The sequence below is a fragment of the Salmo salar genome, chromosome 05, assembly GCF_965601325.2.
Source record: "Salmo salar chromosome 05, fSalSal1, whole genome shotgun sequence".
NCBI classification, from domain to species: Eukaryota; Metazoa; Chordata; class Actinopteri; order Salmoniformes; family Salmonidae; genus Salmo; species Salmo salar.
The window spans coordinates 81755315-81780000 of NC_138295.1; the positions used below are offsets into that span (position 1 = coordinate 81755315).

The 24686-nt window shown below is 44.0% G+C and overlaps 1 protein-coding gene across 48 annotated transcripts in view; it reads left to right on the plus strand.

The window, feature by feature from the left end:
• LOC106593069 (SNF-related serine/threonine-protein kinase) overlaps positions 1-24686 on the plus strand; it is a 76488-nt gene that overhangs the window by 18468 nt on the left and 33334 nt on the right. For all 48 annotated transcript variants that reach the window (XM_082975675.1, XM_082975672.1, XM_082975687.1 and 45 more), the window contains exon 3: positions 14999-15140. In XM_082975675.1, the coding sequence (XP_082831801.1) occupies positions 14999-15140 (142 nt within the window). The remainder of the gene's footprint in view (positions 1-14998; positions 15141-24686) is intronic.

Genomic DNA, 24686 nt, shown 5'->3' on the forward strand with positions numbered 1-24686 from the left:
GTCATCTTTATGCCAACTCAGTTGGATGCACTTAAACACCAACCACCACGTTATACACCAGGGACATTTGTGCTCAAGATAAGTGGTAATCTCCTGGGGTCTCTGCTTTCTGTCATCAAGACTAGTGAGATCTCCATTAGAGGTCAACCGATTAATCGAAATGGCCGATTTTAATTAGGGCCGATTTCAAGTTTTCATAACAATCGCTAATCTGTATTTTTGGCCACCGATTTGCCGCTTTAACTTAAATATTTTTTTATTTTATATCTTTTTTGTATATTTAATTTTTGTATAATTTTTTTTTTTTTTAACACCTTTTATTTAACTAGGCAAGCCAGATTAAGAACACATTCTTATTTTCAATGACTGCCTAGGAACGGGGGTTAACTGGCTGCCAGGCTGACTACTTGTTACGCGAGGGCAGCAAGAAGCCAAGGTAAGTTGCTAGCTAGCATTAAACTTATCTTATAAAAAACGATCAATCTTAACTAGTGATTATGTTAACTACACATGGTTTATGATATTACTAGTTTATCTAACGTGTCCTGTGTTGCATATAATCGATGCGGTGCCTGTTAATTTCTCATCGAATCACAGCCTACTTCGACAAACGGGTGATGATTTAACAAGCGCATTTGCGAACAAAGCACTGTCGTTGCACCAATGTACCTAACCATAAACATCAATGCCTTTCTTTAAAATCTATACACAAGTATAGATTTTTAAACAGGCATATTTAGTTAATATTGCCTGCTAACATGAATTTGTGTCACTTCTCTAGCATGCCGTGCAAGCAGTCAGGGTATATACAGCAGTTTGGGCCGCCTGGCTCATTGCGGACTGTGTGAAGTCCATTGATTCCTAACTGAAATAATAAACGTTTCGTTTTCGAAATGATAGTTTCCGGATTTGACCATATTAATGACCAAAGGCTCGTATTTCTGTGTGTTATTATGTTATAATTAAGTCTATGATTTGATAGAGCAGTCTGAGCGATGGTAGGCAGCAGAACGCTCGTAAGCATTCATTCAAATAGCACCTTCGTGCGTTTTGCCAGCAGCTCTTCGCAATTCTTCAAGCATTGCGCTGTTTGACTTCAAGCCTATCAACTCCCAAGATTAGGCTGGTGTAACCGATGTGAAATGGCTAGCTAGTTAGCGGGTGCGCGCTAATAGCGTTTCAAACGTCACTCGCTCTGAGACTTGGAGTAGTTGTTCCCCTTGCTCTGCATGGGTAACGCTGCTTCGAGGGTGGCTGTTGTCGATGTGTTCCTGATTCGAGCCCAGGTAGGAGCGAGGAGAGGGACGGAAGCTATACTGTTACACTGGCAATACTAAAGTTCCTATAAGAACATCCAATAGTCAAAAAGGTATATGAAATACAAATCGTATAGAGAGAAATAGTCCTATAATTCCTATAATAACTACAACCTAAAACTTCTTACCTGGGAATATTGAAGACACATGTTAAAAGGAACCACCAGCTTTCATATGTTCTCATGTTCTGAGCAAGGAACTTAAACGTTACCTTTCTTACATGGCACATATTGCACTTTTACTTTCTTCTCCAACACTTTGTTTTTGCATTATTTAAACCAAATTGAACATGTTTCATTATTTATTTGAGGCTAAATTTATAGTATTTATGTATTATATTAAGTTAAAATAAGTGTTCATTCAGTATTGTTGTAATTATCATTATTACAAATAAAAATGTAAATTTAATCGGTATCGGCGTTGAAAAATCATAATCGGTCGACCTCTAATCTCCGTATCTTCTGGGGTCTGCTCTCTCTCAAGACAAGTGGTGATCTCCCCACATCTCCTGGGGTCTCTGCTCTCTCTCATCAATACAAGTGGTGAGAGATCTCCACATCTCCTGGGGTCTCTGCTCTCTCTCAAGACAAGTGGTGAGAGATCTCCACATCTCCTGGGGTCTCTGCGCTCTCATCATACTCACTATCTACATGTTTTACAGAGATTGAAACACTACTGATGTATAAGTGTCTCTCTTTCTGTGTGTGTGTGTGAGATACGTGGCTGTCTGCATTAATCAGATTGCTCTGGTTTTTTTGCCTCGCTCCTCTCAACATCTGTTACTCTTCATGTCACTCGCAGGAGGCAAACTACACACCCCAATGCCCCTATTAACATTGGCACAGAAATCCTCCCCATAATCACTGCCTGCTGCTCTTTCTGTGCCTTGTTGTGTTAAATCCTTTTGCTTGTCAATCATCACGTTGAAATGGAGCCAGGAAGATGTACAGTACATATAAGTATTCATCCCCTTTGGATTTCTTCACATTTTATTGTTACAAAGTGGAATTAAAATGGATTTAATTGTCATTTTGTCAACAATCTATATAAAATACTCATGTGGAAGACAAATTCTAACATATGAAAAATTAAACACCAAACTAATATACACTGCTCAAAAAAATAAAGGGAACACTTAAACAACACAATGTAACTCCAAGTCAATCACACTTCTGTGAAATCAAACTGTCCACTTAGGAAGCAACACTGATTGACAATAAATTTCACATGCTGTTGTGCAAATGGAATAGACAACAGGTGGAAATTATAGGCAATTAGCAAGACACCCCCAATAAAGGAGTGGTTCTGCAGGTGGGGACCACAGACCACTTCTCAGTTCCTATGCTTCCTGGCTGATGTTTTGGTCACTTTTGAATGCTGGCGGTGCTTTCACTCTAGTGGTAGCATGAGACGGAGTCTACAACCCACACAAGTGGCTCAGGTAGTGCAGCTCATCCAGGATGGCACATCAATGCGAGCTGTGGCAAGAAGGTTTGCTGTGTCTGTCAGCGTAGTGTCCAGAGCATGGAGGCGCTACCAGGAGACAGGCCAGTACATCAGGAGACGTGGAGGAGGCCGTAGGAGGGCAACAACCCAGCAGCAGGACCGCTACCTCCGCCTTTGTGCAAGGAGGAGCAGGAGAAGCACAGCCAGAGCCCTGCAAAATGACCTCCAGCAGGCCACAAATGTGCATGTGTCTGCTCAAACGGTCAGAAACAGACTCCATGAGGGCCCGACGTCCACAGGTGGGGGTTGTGCTTACAGCCCAACACCGTGCAGGACGTTTGGCATTTGCCAGAGAACACCAAGATTGGCAAATTTGCCACTGGCGCCCTGTGCTCTTCACAGATGAAAGCAGGTACACACTGAGCACGTGACAGACATGACAGAGTCTGGAGACGCCGTAGAGAACGTTCTGCTGCCTGCAACATCCTCCAGCATGACCGGTTTGGCGGTGGGTCAGTCATGGTGTGGGGTGGCATTTCTTTGGGGGGCCGCACAGCCCTCCATGTGCTCGCCAGAGGTAGCCTGACTGCCATTAGGTACCGAGATTAGATCCTCAGACCCCTTGTGAGACCATATGCTGGTGCGGTTGGCCCTGGGTTCCTCCTAATGCAAGACAATGCTAGACCTTATGTGGCTGGAGTGTGTCAGCAGTTCCTGCAAGAGGAAGGCATTGATGCTATGGACTGGCCCGCCCGTTCCCCAGACCTGAATCCAATTGAGCACATCTGGGACATCATGTCTCGCTCCATCCACCAACGCCACGTTGCACCACAGACTGTCCAGGAGTTGGCGGATGGAGCATGCCCAGGTGTTGTAGGGAGGTCATACAGGCACGTGGAGGCCACACACACTACTTAGCCTCATTTTCACTTGTTTTAAGGACATTACATCAAAGTTGGATCAGCCTGTAGTGTGGTTTTCCACTTTAATTTTGAGTGTGACTCCAAATCCAGACCTCCATGGGTTGATAAATTGGATTTCCATAGATTATTTTTGTGTGATTTTGTTGTCAGCATATTCAACTATGTAAAGAAAAAAGTATTTAATAAGATTATTTCTTTCATTCAGATCTAGGATGTGTTGTTTAAGTGTTCCCTTTATTTTTTTGAGCAGTATAGCTTGATTAGTTAAGTATTCACCCCCCTGAGTCAATTCATGTTAGAAACACCTTTTGGCAGCTGTGAATCTTTTGGGTTAAGTCTCTCTTAGAGCTCTGCATACCTGGATTGTACATTCTTTTTGACTTCAATTCTTCAAGCTCTGTCAAGTTTGTTGTTGATCATCACTAGACAGGTATTTTCAAGTCTTGACATAGATTTTAAAGCAGATTTAAGTCAACTGTAATTGGGCCATGCATTAACTTCTATGTGCTACGTGGGACGCTAGCGTCCCACCTGCGGGACACAGCCAGTGAAATATCAGGGCGGCAAATTCAAAAACAACAAAATGTCATAATTCAACTTTCTCAAACATACAACTATTTTACACCATTTTAAAGATGCACTTCTCCTTGATGTAACCACATTGTCCGATTTCAAAAAGGCTTTACAGCGAAAGCAAAACATTAGATTATGTTAGAGTACATAGACAAAAATAATCACACAGCCATTTTCCAAGCAAGGACGTGTGTCAATAAAACCCAAAACACAGCTAAATGAAGCACTAACCTTTGACGATCTTCATCAGATGACACTCCTAGGACATTATGTTATACAATACAAGTATGTTTTGTACGATAAAGTTCATATTTATTATCCATAAACATCATTTTACATTCGCGTGTGTCATGTTCTTAAAATGTATTCCCACCAAAACGTCCGGTGAATGTGCACATAAATTTACAAAAATACTCATCATAAACGTTGACAAAATATATAACAATTATTTAAAGAATTATAGATGGACTACTTCTGGATGCAACCGCTTTGTCAGATTTTAAAATAGCTTTACGGAGAAAGCAAATTTTTCAATATTCTGAGTACATAGGTCAGCCATCACAGCGAGCTATACAGACACCCTCCAAGTTCAGGGCAACCTAAACTCAGAATTAGTATTAGAAATATTCTCTTACCTTTGCTGATCTTCGTCAGAATGCACTCCCAGGACTGCTACTTCCACAAGAAATGTTGTTTTTGTTCAAAATAATACATATTTATGTCCAAATACCTCCGTTTTGTTTGTGCGTTCAGAGCACTATCCAAAGGCAAAATGCGCGAGCACGGTACCAGAGATGAAAAGTCAAAATGTTCCATTACCGTACTTAGAAGCATGTCAAACGCTGTTTAAAATCAATCTTTATGGTATTTTTAACGTAAAATTGCGATAATATTCCAACCGTACAATAGCGCATTCATTCAATGAGAAAAATAAGGAACGGTGCGCTCGCGGGACCGAGCATAATCCATCCGTTTGTTGCCAGGCAGTCCACTCAGTGACTGAGCTCCTATTATCTGCCCAGTAACAGGAGCAGGCTGAAACAACTTTCTGAAGGCTTTTGACAGCTAATGGAAGCCTTAGGAAGTGCAACGTAACCCCACAGATACTGTAGTTTCGAAAGGGACTAGAAAGAACTACAATTCTCAGATCCTCCACTTCCTGGTTGACTTTTTCTCAGGTTTTTGCCTGCCATATGAGTTCTGTTATACTCACAGACACCATTCAAACAGTTTTAGAAACGTCAGTGTTTTCTATCCAAATCTACTAATAATATGCATATTCTAGTTTCTGGGCCAGAGTAGTAACCTGTTTAAATTGGGTATGTTTTTCATCCGGCAGTGAAAATACTGCCCCCTAGCCCAGACAGGTTAACATTCACTGTCTTGGTAAGAAACAGCAGTGTAAATTTGGCCTTGTGTTTTAGGTTATTCTCCAGCTGTAAGGTGAATTCATCTCCCACTGTCTGGTGGAAAGCAGTCTGAACCAGGTTTTCCTCTAGGATTTTGCCTGTAGTTATTTACATTCTGGGGGTTTTATTCCTGAAAAATCCCTAGTCCTTGCCAATGACAAGCATACCCATAACACGATGCAGCCACCACCATGCTTGAAATATATAGAGAGTAATAATCAGGAATGTGATGTTGGATTTGCCCCAAACAACATGCTGCATTCAAAACAAAAAGTAAATTCCTTTTGGCAAATGTTTTGCATTATTACTTGTTTAGTGCCTTGTTGCAAACTGGATGCTTCTTATTCTGTACAGACTTCCTCCTTTTCACTCAATCATTTAGGTTAGTATTGTGGAGTAAATACAATGTTGTTGATCCATCCTCAGTTTTCTACCATTCACAGCCATCTGTTAATGTTTTAAAATCAGCACTGGCCTCATTGTGAAATCCCTAAGCGGTTTCCTTCCTCTGCTGGCTTCTCTGTTAGGAAGGACGCCTGTGTCTTTGTAGTGACTGGGTGTATTGATACACCATCTACAGTGTAATTAATAACTTCACCATGCTCAAATGGATATTCAATGTCTGCTTGTTTTACCCATCTACCAATAAGTGCCCTCTGCGAGGCACTGGGGGGGGGGACCCTGGTCTTTGGTTGAATCTGTGTTTTGAAATGCACTACTCAACTGAGGGACCTTACAGATAATTATGTGTGTTGGGTACAGCGATGAGGTAGTCAAAAATCATGTTCAATACTATTATTGCACACAGTGAGTCCATGCAACTTATGTGATTTGTCAAGCAGATTTGTACTCCTGTATTTATTTAGGCTTGTCATAATAGGGGGTGAATACTTTTATATAACCATACACATTTTTACAAAAATAACTTGATTTTCTTTTCACTTTGACATTGAGGGTAATTTGTGTTGATCAGTGACAAACAAAAATCACTATTTATATACATTTCAATTCCACTTTTAATGCATCAAAATGTGGAAAAACCTAGGTGGTGGGAGCTCTTAAGTTATCCATTGTATATAGTCTCTCTGAAGACTGAGTAGTGGGGTTATGTTCCAGGGCATGTCTTTTTACTCCACAACTGTGTGTATGTGTGCACACAGCCATACAGTAACTGAAGGCACAAAACATTTGAGTATTATCTTAGATCCAGTGTGCTCTGTTACTTCGTGTATCTTGTGAAGATTACTACTAGTCTGCCTCAAAGCTCTGACTCTGACGTGTTCTGACAATCCCAGTCATCATGTATGTACGGTGCTGGGGGGGATGGCAATGGGATCATTTGGTCATTTCAGAGACATGTAAGGAGAGGGGGAAATTCCCCATGGAACTTGCAACTCAGCCCTTTTCATTTCTACATTTTCAAAAGATGTCACATCTTGAGTTTTGCACTCCCGTCTCTCTCTACATGCACATATGACCCTGAGATAAACAAGTTGAGTTGTGAGCACCGAGGAGAATGTGTTCTACTTCAGTGGTTCCCAACCAATGTTCCCTCTAAGCTGTGAGTGTGCCCGCAGCAGGAGAGCGCTGAAGAAATATCAGCCCACGGTGACAAGCACGAGATTGAACTTCACTCAACTTTCTAGAGTTTTCCCTGTTAACTCTATCAATGTTTCTCTTTTACTGTTGAGTTAACACTGTCAACGTTTCCCTTTACTGTGGCAACCAACGTTTCCCTTTACTGTGGCAATCAACGTTTCCCTTTACTGTGGCAATCAACGTTTCCCTTTACTGTGGCAATCAACGTTTCCCTTAATTGTGGCAATTGTGATTGAATCAGCGCAATATTAGCCACTTTCAATGAAACAAAACGAACTATGCAAGAGATTTTGTTGTAGGTAGGAGTAGGATTCTATTGGACACAACTCAGCATGTACTCGACACAGACCGGTGTGGTATAACCAATCCGATCTGCAGTAGGCCTATATGCAAATAGACCATTGCCATATATGGATCTGTGTTTACGACTGTGGTCGTGAGTAGATGTGCTTGTTTTGAGATCAAAGCAAGAACTGCATATGTTAATAGGGGCATTGGGGTGTGTAGTTTGCCTCCTGCGAGTGACATGAAGAGTAACAGATGAGCGAGGCAAAAAAACAGCAACCTGATTAATGCAGACAGCCACGTATCTCACACACATAGCCACGTGTGCACATTTTGTTCATATCTTTTGCTAGTTAGTGAGTTATTAGCCCAGTTAGGGAGAATTTGTAGTCAGCAATAGGGGAGTGATTTGCTTCCTACGAGCACAAAATGTGTACATTTCTAGACATCTTTAATAACGACTCGGATTTAAAGATTTTATCTTTTTTTTTGTCTTCCATTTTTATATTTATTTTATTTAACTAGGCAAGTCAGTTAAGAACACATTTCTTATTTACAATGACCGCCAAACCCAAACCTGGACGACGCTGGGCCAATTGTGCGCCACCCTATGGGAATCCCAATCATGGCCAGTTGTGATACAGCCTGGAATCGAACCAGGTTCTGTAGTGACACATCTAGCACTGAGATGCAGTGCCATAGCCTGCTGCACCACTCGGGAGCATAGTTGTATTTTGAGACAGGCTTCAATAAGCTAAGTAGCCAATAGGCAGAGGGTAACATAATGTGTCTGATTCTCTGTAATAATGGTATGGGAATAATAATGCATTTTATTTTGTAAACTGGTTTCTTGCATCAAACAACATTTTCAGTAATCTCCTTGTCTGAAGGACAAGTGGATAAACAGGTTCATATCAAGCCCTACATGTTTTTATCAAAAGCCTCATGGAATGTAGGTCTACATTTAACCACACATTGGCTGCTACTGTAGGCTGAATGATAGAGCAGCTATTTCCATGTTAAAATGTTATAGGATGCACTTTCTCCATTGTTTCTGATGGTAGGCCACTCTGATAGGCCTACATTATGATCACATAACCACAGTAGCCTACTTGGCCACTGTTAAAACTGTAACTTAAAGTGGAGACAGCCTCAGTGTCACAGTTAGCGCGTGCTGGAAGTTGCACAGAATTTTCACAATGTTCAAGTTTGCGCTCAGCAGACCTGAAATTTGCTCAGGACCGTAAAAAATGTGAAGGTTGTTCCCAACCCCGGTCCTCGAGTATCCCCAACAGTAAACATTTGTTATTGTAGCCCCGGACAAACACACCTGATTCAACTTGTCACTAATCATCAGGCCCTCAAGTAGGTGAATCAGGTGTGTTTGTCTGGGCTACAACAACAATGTGTTCTGTTGGAGGTACTGGAGGACCGGAGTTGGAACCATTGCTCTACTTGAACAAATCATTGATAAGGAGCTTCACAATACAGCAGCGCTGTATCCTATTTCAGTGTTAAAGGACAGGTCCACATACCTTGCTGCCACTATAAAAATGAGCCACTTGTTAACACTGAATGATTGTCTGACTGGGGATATTTGCACAATTCTCAAGGTTATTGATTGACAATACTTAGGCTAAGACAAGATGCAAATACTGAAAATCCCACTGCCTCTTCAGACCGCCTACATTCAACTAGGCCTGTTCTTTAGAGTTTAATGTCAACAGTCCCCTTAGACAGGGCTGTGTTAGAATGGCTATTTTTGAGACCGAAGCCTGATATGGAAACAGTGGAGACGACAAGGAGAGGTATTGTGGCAGGGACAGGCTGTGGCTGACTTCGAGTGTCTCAGTAAGAGACCTGGGCCAGAAACAGCTCTAGATTTGTCCATTTCTAGCAGGGTCACTGGTCTTGAAGTGAAGGGGAAGGGGTGCTACTGAATCTAAAGTGTTCTTCCAGTTGACACCTTGTGTGCATGTGTAGCAGACAGACAGTAAATGCTGACTTAGGGAAGTTAAAACTAGGGCTGGGCGATATGGACCAAAAGTCATATCCCGATATATTTAGGCTGAATATCGATATAAGATATATCCCGATATTTTTTCCACAAAGTGAGAGCAAATGTTCAGTCAAAGCCAGATATGACATGTCTCAAGTAGTTTTATTGAAAGCGGCTATTTCAGTGAACAGTTGAAAAATCAAATGAATAAATAATAAACAGGGCTCTTCACCTGGTTCAGATTAAATGCTCAGCTGTTCAAATAACAACAACATGTAAACATAAACACTGTAGAACAACAGGAGTACCTTTTTGGAAATCAAAGCTCCATAAGGTGCACATTTAAATAAATAAAAAATATATTTTTCTGAAATAAATATTATATATTTGAGAAAAGTCCATTTTTTTTTTTAGTTTGACAACTTTAAATGGCTTATTAAAATCAAATTACAGATTTCTTCTCCTTTCTAACAAATCCACAGATGCAAATAACGAACATTACAAAATAATAAAATATGACAAACCCTAGTAAGGGCAGCAATTATATATAAATAAAGAACAAAATAAAGTGCTCAGTTTGAGGAAATGTTTTTTAAACATCAGCCTGAGATTACCATTTGCTTTTTGTTAACTCAATTTCTTATCTGAACAGCCTCAACCAGTTGCACAAGAAACAGACTATCAACTCAATAAACATTTCCCCCCTCTTTTTTTACTTTGATAAACAGTAATGCTGTCTTGAGGTAGACATTAGGCACAATGCGGGAAAATGAAGTTTGCAGTGAGCTTTGTTTCGGGGCTGGAGCTTTTTCGGGTTGTCGACGGCTTGCGGCTGGGGCTTCTGCAGCGCGCAGTTTCACACACTCTTCGTATTGCAGTTTGTGCCACTGTTTTAGGTGGTGAAAAAGATTTGTAGTGCTTCCACCCCTGGCTGTAACTTTTTTATGGCACTGCCTACATATAACGGGATTTTGTTGCTCATCTGATACTTTGAATCCGAACCATCTCCAAATTACTGAGCCAATGCTTTTTCTTTTACTAACCAATTCCTCCTCAAAACGCTCCGCAGACGCTGTTGCTTCCTCCATGTTTGTTGAAGTGTCTGTTCCTGCCCCTCCCCTCCCCTCCCCTCCCCTCCCCTCCCCCCTCTGTGAATGAAAGAGGGGCGGGGAGCAGCGCAGAGAGCTCCGGGTCTGCAGCTTGCTTGGAGCAAGGATCAAAGCGCAAATTTGAACTATATCGATATATGCGAAATGGTCTAATTTCATATCACATTTAAAATATATCGATATATTTTTTATATCGATATATCGCCCAGCCCTAGTTAAAACACAACCTTCTACCTAACTCCATTCAGTTGAACCCGTATTGCAGTATTTATACAATAGTGTGTAGCCTAAACATAGAACTAGCTTTTTTCCCCCATGGTCAAAATAAATTCACAGAAGGGTTTTGGTTACTGTGGAAATACCAGGTACTCTTCCTACAGGTACTGATACCTACAGTTTTTGGTAAAATAATGTGTGCGCCTTCCTGCGGGTCCTAGCTAGTTTGTAGACAGGCAGTATAAACAGTGGCACAGCAGGTTAGATTGAATCTGGCGCTCCTCCACGGTCAGAGATGGGAGAGTTGCAGGGAGTTATTTCTGTACAGGGCTCTGTCTGGGCTCAGGATGTCTGATCTGGGTCACAGCATGGAAATATTCTCTTTTTGATGATGGGAAAATAAAGTTGACTGCATGTGTGATTGGCATGATGTGAAGCCAAGCACGGTTTTAGAACGTTGTGTTCTATTTGCTGTAATGAAGCAATGGGCCTCCTGATTGCAATGCATTGCTTTCCTGCAAAACCTATTGGAGCTCATCACTGTTGCTACTGTTCTCGCATCTCACGATATATATATATATATATATATCTGACTGATATATATGTGTGTGTGTGTGTGTGTATGTATGAATGTATATGTGTATATATGTATGTGTATATATATATATATATATATAATATATATATACTGAGAAATAAACATGGCAGAGGCATCAAGGCCCCCAGAAGGGTCAGGGTTGTTTTTTCTCTCTCACTATACAGTAAATGTAATCACAGGTGAGTGGGTTGCATGCAGAATGACAGAGAGATGCTGAAGCTAGGTTAGCATATAGGCTATTGTCAGATTTGGTATTTTTTTTAAATCTGTAAAATGATATCCTTGGTAAAAAAAAAGTGTTGACGTTTTGAGCAAAAACATTTTACTGCACTCAAACTAGCAGCCTGGTTTGCTGGGACGGGGTCTTTAAACTGGCCCGCTAGTGAGTCTTGGTGGCATACAGAGAGCCTGCGCTGATTCCCAGTCAGTGCAGAGAGGGAGAGAGAGTAGTACACCAGCCTATTAGAGGATGGGGAGCCAACACCACCACCGTCTAGGCTCCGCCCAGTCCCCAACAACTAGATGTTCTGCTGTTCATGGGAAATGGAAAAGACAGCCAGCGACGTCTGTCCATCTTAACTCCTCCACATTTTACTAGATTGGTTGAACAGTGCAGAAGATAACCTCTCAGCAGTTTAAAAAAATATCTATATATTTTTTATTTTATTTATTTGTCGGTACCAGTATTTAGGGGATCAGGTGTTTTATTTTACACCTGCAACATTAGGTTTCCACTGTCGAATGAAGCACACTAGCTGCCATGTAGCAAGTCCTCCTCATTGTGAGAACCCCAAAGCAGCGTTTTGATTTAGGATTTGTTGACACAGGATGCCATTGGAACACGGAGTACTCATTGACATCGTGGGGACCTTCCCCTTAAAACACCATGGTAATATTTCATCAGCCAAGCTTGTGGCAGATCTGCAAGTGGTGGGGATGGAGGCTTGATGTGCATCATGGCTACTGCAGACTGTATCCCTCGTCTCCGACCGTCCGTACGTCGGTCTCCTCCTTCCGGTCGTCCTTCCCTCCCATCTCTTCCTTCCCTCCAGCTTGCTGAGGTGGAATAGGAGCTCCTGGATGCCCCTCTAGAGGCAGCAGTAATAATATGACCACAGCTTTAACAGGGAGGCAGGCCCTCATCTCATTGAGAAATAAGGAGGAGCCCTGTGGACTAGTTTCACCTTCCTCCCTGGAGCTGCAGGCATCAGACATCAACAGGAGATTTGAACGATCCAGCAGATACACAACTACAAGTAGCCTCTGACACCTTTTACTGTTGGGCAGTCAACCCTCAGTGGCACATGGACCTCTGCAACATTCCTACATCCTGGGACCTAGTTAACCGTTCCTTTACATGACACTTTCAAATCCTCCGATGAACAGGTTGTTGGACCCCAGGAGGATTTGAAAGTGTTTTGTGGGCTAGCTACAGATATTTTTGTATCTTTAACTGGCATTGTTTGTGCAATGAGGGCTGGGTTATACGCTGCGACTTAGTTCAGTTTTTGAGGGCATCTAGGCTTAATGAGAATTATTTAAAATCCTCATTGTAATCTGTGTTTTTAAGTGCTTTTTGCAAGTATCTGACTGACTAATTCTGAGACAAGCTGGGCATTAAAGATAGAGTATGTGTTTATGTAATAATGAATTCCTTATTCCGAGTCGGGCTGAATCTCAGCTGCACTTAAATAACTGACTTCAGTATCAGCTATGACAGGCGGATTTCAGAAGTCCCTATGGGCCCTAGTCAAAAGTAGTACACTATATAGGGACTAGGGCTCTGGTCAAAAGTAGTACACTATATAGGGACTAGTGTCATTTGGAAAGCCATCTCTACGTTTACTGCTGCCTAGCAGAGCTGACAACACATCTGGAACTCTAGTTCAGGTTTATTTAGCTAGTGATCACATTTTATTAGTCATATGCGCCGAATACCATAGGTGTAGATCTTACAGTGAAATACTTACTAACCAGCCCCTAACCAACAATGCAGTTAAAAAGAATAAGAGATACAAGTAATTAAAGAGCAGCAGTGAATAACAATAGTGAGACTATATACAGGAGGTACCGGTACAGAGTCAATGTGGAGACTATATACAGGGGGGTACCGGTACACAGTCAATGTGGAGACTATATACAGGGGGGTACCGGTACAGAGTCAATGTGGAGACTATATACAGGGGGGTACCGGTACACAGTCAGTGTGGAGATTATATACAGGGGGGGTACCGGTACACAGTCAATGTGTGTGGGCACCGGTTATTTTAGGTAATATGTACATGTAGGTAGAGTTATTAAAGTGACTATGCATAGATGACAACAGAGTAGCAGTGGTGGGGTGGGGGGGGGGTGCACTGCAAATAGTCTGGGTAGCCATTTGACTAGATCTTCAGGAGTCTTATGGCTTGGGTGTAGAAGCTCTTTAGAAGCCTCTTGGACCTAGACTTGGCGCTCCGGTACCGCTTGCCGTGCGGTAGCAGAGAGAACAGTTTTGAGGATCTGAGGACCCATGCCAAATCTTTTCAGTCTCCTGAGGGGGAATAGGTTTTGTCATGGCCTCTTCACGACTGTCTTGGTGTGCTTGGACCATGTTATTTTGTTGGTGATGTGGACACCAAGGAACTTGAAGCTCTCAACCTGCTCCACTACAGCCCCGTCAATGAGAATGTGGGCGTGCTCGGTCCTCTTTTTTTCCCTGTAGTCCACAATCATCTCCTTTGTATTGATCAAGTTGAGGGAGAGGTTGTTGTCCTGGCACCACACGGCCAGGTCTCTGACCTCCTCCCTATAGGCTGTCTCATTGTTGTCGGTGATCAGGCCTACCACTGTTGTGATCGGAAAATGTAATGATGGTGTTGGAGTTGTGCACAGCCACGCAGTCATGAGTGAACAGGGAGTACAGGAGCGGGCTGAGCACGCACCCCTGAGGGGCCCCCGTGTTGAGGATCATCGTGGTGGATGTGTTGTTACCTACCCTTACCACCTGGGGGCGGCCCGTCAGGAAGTCCGGGTTGCAGTTGGTGTTTAGTCCCAGGGTCCTTAGCTTATTGACGAGCTTTGAGGGCACTATGGTGTTGAACGCTGAGCTGTTGTCAATGAATAGCATTCTCACATAGGTGTTCCTTTTGTCCAGGTGGGGAAGGGCAGTGTGGAGTGCAATGGAGATTTTCATCATCTGTGGATCTGTTGGGGTGGTATGAAAGTTGGAGTGGGTAACCACAGTGGTGTGATGTGAAGGTTGAGCTGGGGTGTTTGGGGTCTGCGTGGTTAATTCCCTACACACACACACACACACACACACACACACACACACACACACACTACAATTTGATTTTGAATCACCAAGGTAGTTGCAGCAGGGGGAATCCAGACTGTTTAGCCCAGGCCAGCAGAATCCCAGGGCTGACAGAACACAGTGCTCTGAACCTACAGATGGTTCTACAGTACCCAGCCAGGTTATAGTGTAGCAGAATGATCCATTCACCTTCTCTCTCCCTCTCTTTCTCCTCTTCCTCCTATTAGATATCTGGAGTCTTGGTGTGATCCTGTTCATGCTGGTGTGTGGACAGCCCCCCTTCCAGGAGGCCAACGACAGCGAGACCCTCACCATGATCATGGACTGTAAATACACTGTACCCACCCACGTCTCCAACGCCTGCAAAGAGTGAGTCCCGCAGACACACACGCAGACATGTACACGCATCCTAATTAACAAGTGTTCTCCAGAACAGATGCTGACCTCTGTCTTTCAGCCTTGGTTATGTAACAGATGAGCTGTAAACATCTGAATAGGAGCCAGACCTCTGACTACCACATCTCTCCTTTGTGTTAAGCCTGAACGTCTGTCTGGACGCCAGTCAACACTCTGTGGTCTGGAAGGTTGCCAGTCAGATCTGTGCACATCCAATCATTGGCAGTTCTTCAGGCACTTCTCTGAGCTTCCTGAATCAGGATGGTCCTGACAGATAAATATGTCTGCTGCTATTCCCATAGCTTTGGATTGACCCCGGGGTTGATGCTTATCGCTGTAGATTGAGTTCTAGTTGAATTCAGGGAGGGGGGTAATAAACAGAGCCAGTGTTTGACTCCAGTAAATGGTCATGTCTCTACTAGCTACTCTCATTGTTTATCTTTCCATCTCAGTATTTTTAGACTCAGGAAATGTGCTGCTGCTATCTTTTTCAGCTGAACAAATGATCTACTGTGATTTTATACTGTAGGCTAAATGAGGACTGCACCGCCACATAGAATATAGGCCTGACAGCCCTCCATTTACTCTCTGAATTTACTGTCGCTTTCTAGCAAAGAATGACAGCAGTTTATTTGTCATATGCACATGATAAGTGTAGGGGAGAGTCCATCTGCTCTGTTTGAACTAGACCGCAGTCTGTAAAGACCAGGCCCGGTACTGTGTTCCCCAGCAGAACAGGCAGTCTGTAAATACCAGGCCTGGTTACTATGTTCCCCAGCAGAACAGGCAGTCTGTAAATACCAGGCCCGGTACTGTGTTTCCCAGCAGAACAGGCAGTCTGTAAAGACCAGGCCTGGTTCTGTGTTTCCCAGCAGAACAGACCGTCTGTAAAGACCAGGCCTGGTTCTGTGTTTCTCAGCATAACAGACCGTCTGTAAAGACCAGGCCCGGTACTGTGTTTCCCAGCAGAACAGACCGTCTGTAAAGACCAGGCCTGGTACTGTGTTTCCCAGCAGAACAGACTGTGTGTTTTGTCAAGCCGTGACTGATGATGATGATATTTTGGCTCCTTGAATATCCAGTTCCTTTCCTCCCGTCTCTGCTATACTAAATGTTTATATGAGTGTCCTCCTTCCTTGATTATTCAGATGTCTGCCTTGATTCAATCTTCACAGTCAAATGAAATGAACAGAGAGTGAAAAGAACACTCACAAGCTCCAAATGGAATTGAATATGGAACATGTCTATAGAGTTGTGCTACCTATCATTAGAATTGAATATGGAACATGTTGTCTATAGAGTTGTGCTTCCTATCATTAGAATTGAATATGGAACATGTTGTCTATAGAGTTGTGCTACCTATCATTAGAATTTAATATGGAACATGTTGTCTATAGAGTTGTGCTACCTATCATTAGAATTTAATATGGAACATGTTGTCTATAGAGTTGTGCTACCTATCATTAGAATTTAATATGGAACATGTTGTCTATAGAGTTGTGCTTCCTATCATTAGAATTGAATATGGAACATGTTGTCTGTAGAGTTGTGCTACCTATCATTAGAATTGAATATGGAACATGTTGTCTATAGAGTTGTGCTTCCTATCATTAGAATTGAATATGGAACATGTTGTCTATAGAGTTGTGCTACCTATCATTAGAATTTAATATGGAACATGTTGTCTATAGAGTTGTGCTACCTATCATTAGAATTTAATATGGAACATGTTGTCTATAGAGTTGTGCTACCTATCATTAGAATTGAATATGGAACATGTCTATAGAGTTGTGCTACCTATCATTAGAATTGAATATGGAACATGTTGTCTATAGAGTTGTGCTACCTATCATTAGAATTGAATATGGAACATGTCTATAGAGTTGTGCTTCCTATCATTAGAATTGAATATGGAACATGTTGTCTATAGAGTTGTGCTACCTATCATTAGAATTGAATATGGAACATGTCTATAGAGTTGTGCTTCCTATCATTAGAATTGAATATGGAACATGTTGTTTATAGAGTTGTGCTACCTATCATTAGAATTGAATATGGAACATGTCTATAGAGTTGTGCTACCTATCATTAGAATTGAATATTTAACATGTTGTCTATAGAGTTGTGCTACCTATCATTAGAATTGAATATGGAACATGTCTGTAGAGTTGTGCTACCTATCATTAGAATTGAATATGGAACATGTCTGTAGAGTTGTGCTACCTATCATTAGAATTGAATATGGAACATGTTGTCTATAGAGTTGTGCTACCTATCATTAGAATTGAATATGGAACATGTTGTTTATAGAGTTGTGCTTCCTATCATTAGAATTGAATATGGAACATGTCTATAGAGTTGTGCTTCCTATCATTAGAATTGAATATGGAACATGTCTATAGAGTTGTGCTTCCTATCATTAGAATTGAATTGGAAACCGCAGCGTATCATTTTGTCTTGTTTCCATATGCTTAGGGAGGAGTGGGAGGCATTTGTCTTGTTAACCTCAAATCATTGTGTCGGGGGCGTGATGGAGGAAAATTCGATAGTTACATATCGCAATATTATTTTGGAAGATATTATATCGATACTTCGACTTTTTGTTGTTGCTAGGTGGCGTTAGCTAGCGCTAGTCGGCTGTACTTGCGCCAAAACTCAGGTATTTTTCAACCTATAGCTTGTTCTCCTTTTTCAACAGTGAGCCAACAAGTTTTCAAAACTTTTATTTCCATGTCTGATCAAAACGTATTTTCTCAGTCTCTCTCATCTCTCTGCAACAGACATAGTGAGCAATATGTTTAGAATTGCAGTATCGGATCGTAATACAATAGAATTATGAGAATCACAATACATATCGTATCGGCCACTAAGTATCATCATTATATTGTATCAAGAGGTCCCTGGCGGTTACCAGTCCTAATGTATCTTCTATTGCATCCACATGTTTATCTAAACAAACCCTTGTTACAACTTGTCACAATTTTACTAATGTGTTTTGATATTCAGTGTCTTTGACTTTTTACCAAGGAATGTATCTGAAGTCAGAGTAGACATCTATCTAACCAGGGCCATTCATACAGCTCTCTAACTATGCACATTCACACATACCAAACCTGCATGTTGACATTAGCTGTTCTGTGTGTCAAATCTAATTTTGTCACATGCTTTGTAAACAACAGGTATAGACTAACAGTGAAATGCTGAACTTACGGGCCCTTTCCAAATATGCAGAGAGAACATTTTAAAACATTCTAGAAAGATAATACCACAAGGAATGAATAAATCCGCAATGAGTTGTATACACGTGTTACCAGTACAGTGTGTTGTCCTCATTCTACATACCAGAGAGTTTATTATGATGAATAGCCTGTCATGCATTTACTTTTGGTCTCTACAGAAAACAACTACAAGCCACACCTCATTTTAATGGACTAAAGCAGATTTAGTTGACATTTGATAATATGTCGGCAGGTAGCCAGCCTAGTGGTTAGAGCGTTGGACTAGTAACCGATAGGTTGCAAGATCGAATCCCCGAGCTGACAAGGTAAAACTCTGTCGTTCTGCCCCTGAACAAGGCAGTTCAGGGGTTCCTAGGCTGTCATTGAAAATAAGAATTTGTTCTTAACTGACTTGCCTTGTTAAATAAAGGTAAAATAAAAAAAGAATTCTAGCTGTAACTTTCTGAGGTCAACAAAATAAGTTAGTCAGCGTTGGCTGATTTTAATGAACAGACCTGATAGGTGAGGCAGGCTGTTAGCATTGTGCTAATTAGCCGTTGGCAAGTGACCTTTCTGTGAGTTGCTGCCCCTATGGAGGATGAGAGGAGAGGGAAGAGATTGGACTGGGGAGGCTGGTTGCCTCAGGGCTCAGCACAGCAGACTACACCACGTTGACCCTGCCTGACTCAGTCAGAGGGGGAGCAGGTGTTGTCCGGGAAGAGAGACTGAAACCACCAAAACAGCCTTTAGCTCATTTAGGCTCAGCCAGTCAGGCCCCTCTCTCTCTCTCTCCTCTCTCTCACTTGCACTCCTCTCTCTCACTCCCGTCTGCACTCCTCTCTCTCTCTCTCTCTCTCTCTCTCTCTCACTCTCACTCCCGTCTCCTCTCCCTCTCACTCTCACTTCCGTCTGCACTCCCTCTCACTCTCACTCCCATCTGCACTCTTCTCTCTCTCTCTCTCTCTCTCTCTCTCTCTCTCTCCCGTCTGTTCTCTCTCTTTCTCTCTCTCACTCTCTCTCACTCCCGTCTGCTCTCTCTCTCTCACTCTCACTCTCTCTCTCTCACTCCCGTCTCCTCTCACTCTCTCTCACTCTCTCTCACTCTCTCTCACTCTCTCACTCTCTCTCACTCTCTCTCACTCTCTCTCACTCTCTCTCACTCTCTCTCACTCTCACTCTCTCTCTCTCTCTCTCACTCTCTCTCTCTCTCTCTCTCTCTCTCTCTCTCACACTCTCTCTCTCCCTCTCTCTCTCACTCCCGTCTCCTGATGGAAAGACATCACTAAGAGGCTTTCAGTTGAGGATTTGGGCCTGAGTAGTGTTAATAGTGTTTTTCAGTTGAGGATTTGGGCCTGGGTAGTGTTAATAGTGTTTTTCAGTTGAGGATTTGGGCCTGGGTAGTGTTAATAGTGTTTTTCAGTTGAGGATTTGGGCCTGGGTAGTGTTAATAGTGTTTTTCAGTTGAGGATTTGGGCCTGGGTAGTGTTAATAGTGTTTTTCAGTTGAGGATTTGGGCCTGGGTAGTGTTAATAGTGTTTTTCAGTTGAGGATTTGGGCCTGGGTAGTGTTAATAGTGTTTTTCAGTTGAGGATTTGGGCCTGGGTAGTGTTAATAGTGTTTTTCAGTTGAGGATTTGGGCCTGGGTAGTGTTAATAGTGTTTTTCAGTTGAGGATTTGGGCCTGGGTAGTGTTAATAGTGTTTTTCAGTTGAGGATTTGGGCCTGGGTAGTGTTAATAGTGTTTTTCAGTTGAGGATTTGGGCCTGGGTAGTGTTAATAGTGTTTTTCAGTTGAGGATTTGGGCCTGGGTAGTGTTAATAGTGTTTTTCAGTTGAGGATTTGGGCCTGGGTAGTGTTAATAGTGTTTTTCAGTTGAGGATTTGGGCCTGGGTAGTGTTAATAGTGTTTTTCAGTTGAGGATTTGGGCCTGGGTAGTGTTAATAGTGTTTTTCAGTTGAGGATTTGGGCCTGGGTAGTGTTAATAGTGTTTTTCAGTTGAGGATTTGGGCCTGGGTAGTGTTAATAGTGTTTTTCAGTTGAGGATTTGGGCCTGGGTAGTGTTAATAGTGTTTTTCAGTTGAGGATTTGGGCCTGGGTAGTGTTAATAGTGTTTTTCAGTTGAGGATTTGGGCCTGGGTAGTGTTAAGTGTTATTCCTCCTAGATAAGCAGGTCCACCTGGGACAGGGCTGTACTGCCAAGCTGCTTTCTTCTTCCTCATTAGCATATTTCTTGTCTCCGTTCCATTCTTTCCCCCAATCTTTGCCAAAATGTTTTTACCTGCCACAATTAATAATTCAGGAGGTCTTTTGCATTTTATCCCCTTGAGTTGTTTGATTTTGTCATTCCTGGTTTTAATAAATGTATTTTTTTTGGGGGGGGGAATTAGATTTTAGTTTAGTTTCTCAGCATGACGTGGAAATGCTCTTCATATTGAGCCAATCACAGAGGATGGAACACTGGACTTTTCAGTTGTTTTGTTCATTGATCATGTGCATTGTCTGTTTGTCTGGAATCCATTTCACTCAGTCTTTGATTGCTGTCCTCGTCAACTCCTATCACATATCTGTTGTACCTTCCTACTACTGCAGGCCAACTCCTATCACATATCTGTTGTACCTTCCTACTACTGCAGGCCAACTCCTATCACATATCTGTTGTACCTTCCTACTACTGCAGGCCAACTCTGAAGTAGTAGATGTTGTGTCTCTGGAACGGTCTTTTGTGGAGCTGAAATCATCACCATTTTCTACAAGTATGAAGTAAAGTGCACAATCTCTTTTCTATGGCAACATTATCATTTGATTCAATAGACTAGGCCTAGCCTTTGTTTGCTCGTGATGTCACATTATATAGGCTATAAAATGTCTTCATATGCAGAGGAATGTGCAATTAATACAATTACATACCAGCACATTACTTCCAAACCACTTCTTTCTCTCGGTCTCTCACTTCCCGCTTTCTTTTCTTTGCTTCTTTCTCTCTTGCTGTTGCTCTATCACATGTCCTCTTCCCCCCCTTTCTCCTCTCTCCATGCCTGCCTGCTGTTAGAGTACGGTAGCCAAGCCTCCATTCTCCAGGAGAGAGGAGATACAGCATGCATGACTAGGAGGTTACTATAAATATCCCCATAGCAGCTTCCTGTCTTCTTCCCCTGAGAGAAGAGTGAGACTGGAATGGGTAGAGACAGGAGGCTGGAGGACTGAGTAAGGAATGAGTAGAGATAGAGAGAGACAGGAGGAGTGAGGCTGGAGGGGGAGGCTGGAATGGGTAGAGACAGGAGGCTGGAGGACTGAGTAAGGAATGAGTAGAGATCGAGAGAGACAGGAGGAGTGAGGCTGGAGGGGGAGGCTGGAATGGGTAGAGACAGGAGGCTGGAGGACTGAGTAAGGAATGAGTAGAGATCGAGAGAGACAGGAGGAGTGAGGCTGGAGGGGGAGGATGGAATGGGTAGAGACAGGAGGCTGGAGGACTGAGTAAGGAATGAGTAGAGATCGAGAGAGACAGGAGGGGGAGGCTGGAATGGGTAGAGACAGGAGGGGTGAGGCTGGACTGGGTAGAGACAGGAGGGGGAGGCTGGACTGGGTAGAGACAGGAGGGGGAGGCTGGACTGGGTAGAGACAGGAGGGGGAGGCTGGACTGGGTAGAGACAGGAGGGGGAGGCTGGAATGGGGAGAGACAGGAGGGGTGAGGCTGGACTGGGTAGAGACAGGAGGGGGAGGCTGGAATGGGTAGAGACAGGAGACTGGAGGACTGAGTAAGGAATGAGTAGAGATCGAGAGAGACAGGAGGGGTGAGGCTGGACTGGGTAGAGACAGGAGGGGGAGGCTGGAATGGGTAGAGACAGGAGGGGTGAGGCTGGACTGGGTAGAGACAGGAGGGTGAGGCTGGACTGGGTAGAGACAGGAGGGGGAGGCTGGAATGGGTAGAGACAGGAGACTGGAGGACTGAGTAAGGAATGAGTAGAGATCGAGAGAGACAGGAGGGGTGAGGCTGGACTGGGTAGAGACAGGAGGGGGAGGCTGGAATGGGTAGAGACAGGAGGCTGGAGGACTGAGTAAGGAATGAGTAGAGATCGAGAGAGACAGGAGGGGTGAGGCTGGAATGGGTAGAGACAGGAGGGGTGAGGCTGGAATGGGTAGAGACAGGAGGGGTGAGGCTGGACTGGGTAGAGACAGGAGGGGGGAGGCTGGACTGGGGAGAGACAGGAGGGGGAGGCTGGACTGGGTAGAGACAGGAGGGGTGAGGCTGGACTGGGTAGAGACAGGAGGGGGGAGGCTGGAATGGGTAGAGACAGGAGGGGGAGGCTGGAATGGGTAGAGACAGGAGGGTGAGGCTGGACTGGGTAGAGACAGGAGGGGTGAGGCTGGACTGGGTAGAGACAGGAGGGGGAGGCTGGACTGGGTAGAGACAGGAGGGGGAGGCTGGACTGGGTAGAGACAGGAGGGGGAGGCTGGAATGGGTAGAGACAGGAGGGGTGAGGCTGGACTGGGTAGAGACAGGAGGGGGGAGGCTGGAATGGGTAGAGACAGGAGGGGGAGGCTGGAATGGGTAGAGACAGGAGGGGGAGGCTGGACTGGGTAGAGACAGGAGGGGTGAGGCTGGACTGGGTAGAGACAGGAGGGGGAGGCTGGACTGGGTAGAGACAGGAGGGGGAGGCTGGACTGGGTAGAGACAGGAGGGGGAGGCTGGAATGGGTAGAGACAGGAGGGTGAGGCTGGAATGGGTAGAGACAGGAGGGGTGGGGCTGGACTGGGTAGAGACAGGAGGGGGAGGCTGGAATGGGTAGAGACAGGAGGGTGAGGCTGGAATGGGGAGAGACAGGAGGGGGAGGCTGGAATGGGTAGAGACAGGGGGAGTGAGGCTGGAATGGGTAGAGACAGGAGGGGTGAGGCTGGACTGGGTAGAGACGGGGAGTGAGCCTGGACTGGGTAGAGACAGGGGGAGTGAGGCTGGACTGGGTAGAGACAGGAGGGGGAGGCTGGAATGGGTAGAGACAGGAGGGGGAGGCTAGAATGGGGAGAGACAGGGGGAGTGAAATAATACATGTAGGTATACATCAGACTCTTAACATGCTCAAAGACAGAAGTAAAGCTTATGTTCAGATAAATATTGTACAGAAAGTTGAACCTTTGATGGATAGAATTATGATGGATAGGCCTAGTCTTGGGCCTAGTCAGAAGCTCTCCTATCGTGTGTGTTTGTGCGCGCGTTTGCCATGCGCATGCGTTTCTGTGGGTTGGTCACGCAGTCTGCGTCACAGCTGGCAGAGGGAAATGGAAGCGGACAGCCGTTATTAAAAAACGGGTTGGATTGTTCTTATCAGGGGTCTGCCTGGCCTGCCACTCTTTAGATAGGCATACTGCTCCGCTCCGGGTCTACAGGAGCCCAGAGCTGACAAATCCCTGGCCAGACAGACAGACTGCACACCGACTGGGCTGAGACACCATGCAGAAGATGGTACAGCTCACAGGAGGAGTACAGCACACAACACTCTGCTAACCCATGTCTGCTTCTCTCTGTGTAGGCTGGAGCTAGTCTGTGTGTGTAGGCTGGAGCTAGTCTGTGTGTGTAGGCTGGAGCTAGTCTGTGTGTGTAGGCTGGAGCTAGTCTGTGTGTGTGTAGGCTGGAGCTAGTCTGTGTGTGTGTAGGCTGGAGCTAGTCTGTGTGTGTGTAGGCTGGAGCTAGTCTGTGTGTGTGTAGGCTGGAGCTAGTCTGTGTGTGTGTGTAGGCTGGAGCTAGTCTGTGTGTGTGTGTAGGCTGGAGCTAGTCTGTGTGTGTGTGTAGGCTGGAGCTAGTCTGTGTGTGTGTGTAGGCTGGAGCTAGTCTGTGTGTGTGTGTAGGCTGGAGCTAGTCTGTGTGTGTGTGTAGGCTGGAGCTAGTCTGTGTGTGTGTGTAGGCTGGAGCTAGTCTGTGTGTGTGTGTAGGCTGGAGCTAGTCTGTGTGTGTGTGTAGGCTGGAGCTAGTCTGTGTGTGTGTGTAGGCTGGAGCTAGTCTGTGTGTGTGTGTGTGTGTGGTGTGTGTGTGTGTGTGTGTGTGTGTGTGTGTGTGTGTGTGTGTGTGTGTGTGTGTGTGTGTGTGTGTGTGTGTGTGTGTGTGTGTGTGTGTGTGTGTGTGTAGGCTGTAGCTAGTCTGTGTGTGTGTGTGTGTAGGCTGTAGCTGGTCTCTGTGTGTGTGTGTAGGCTGTAGCTGGTCTGTGTGTGTGTGTGTAGGCTGTAGCTAGTCTGTGTGTGTGTGTGTGTGTAGGCTGTAGCTAGTCTGTGTGTAGGCTGTAGCTAGTCTGTGTGTAGGCTGTAGCTAGTCT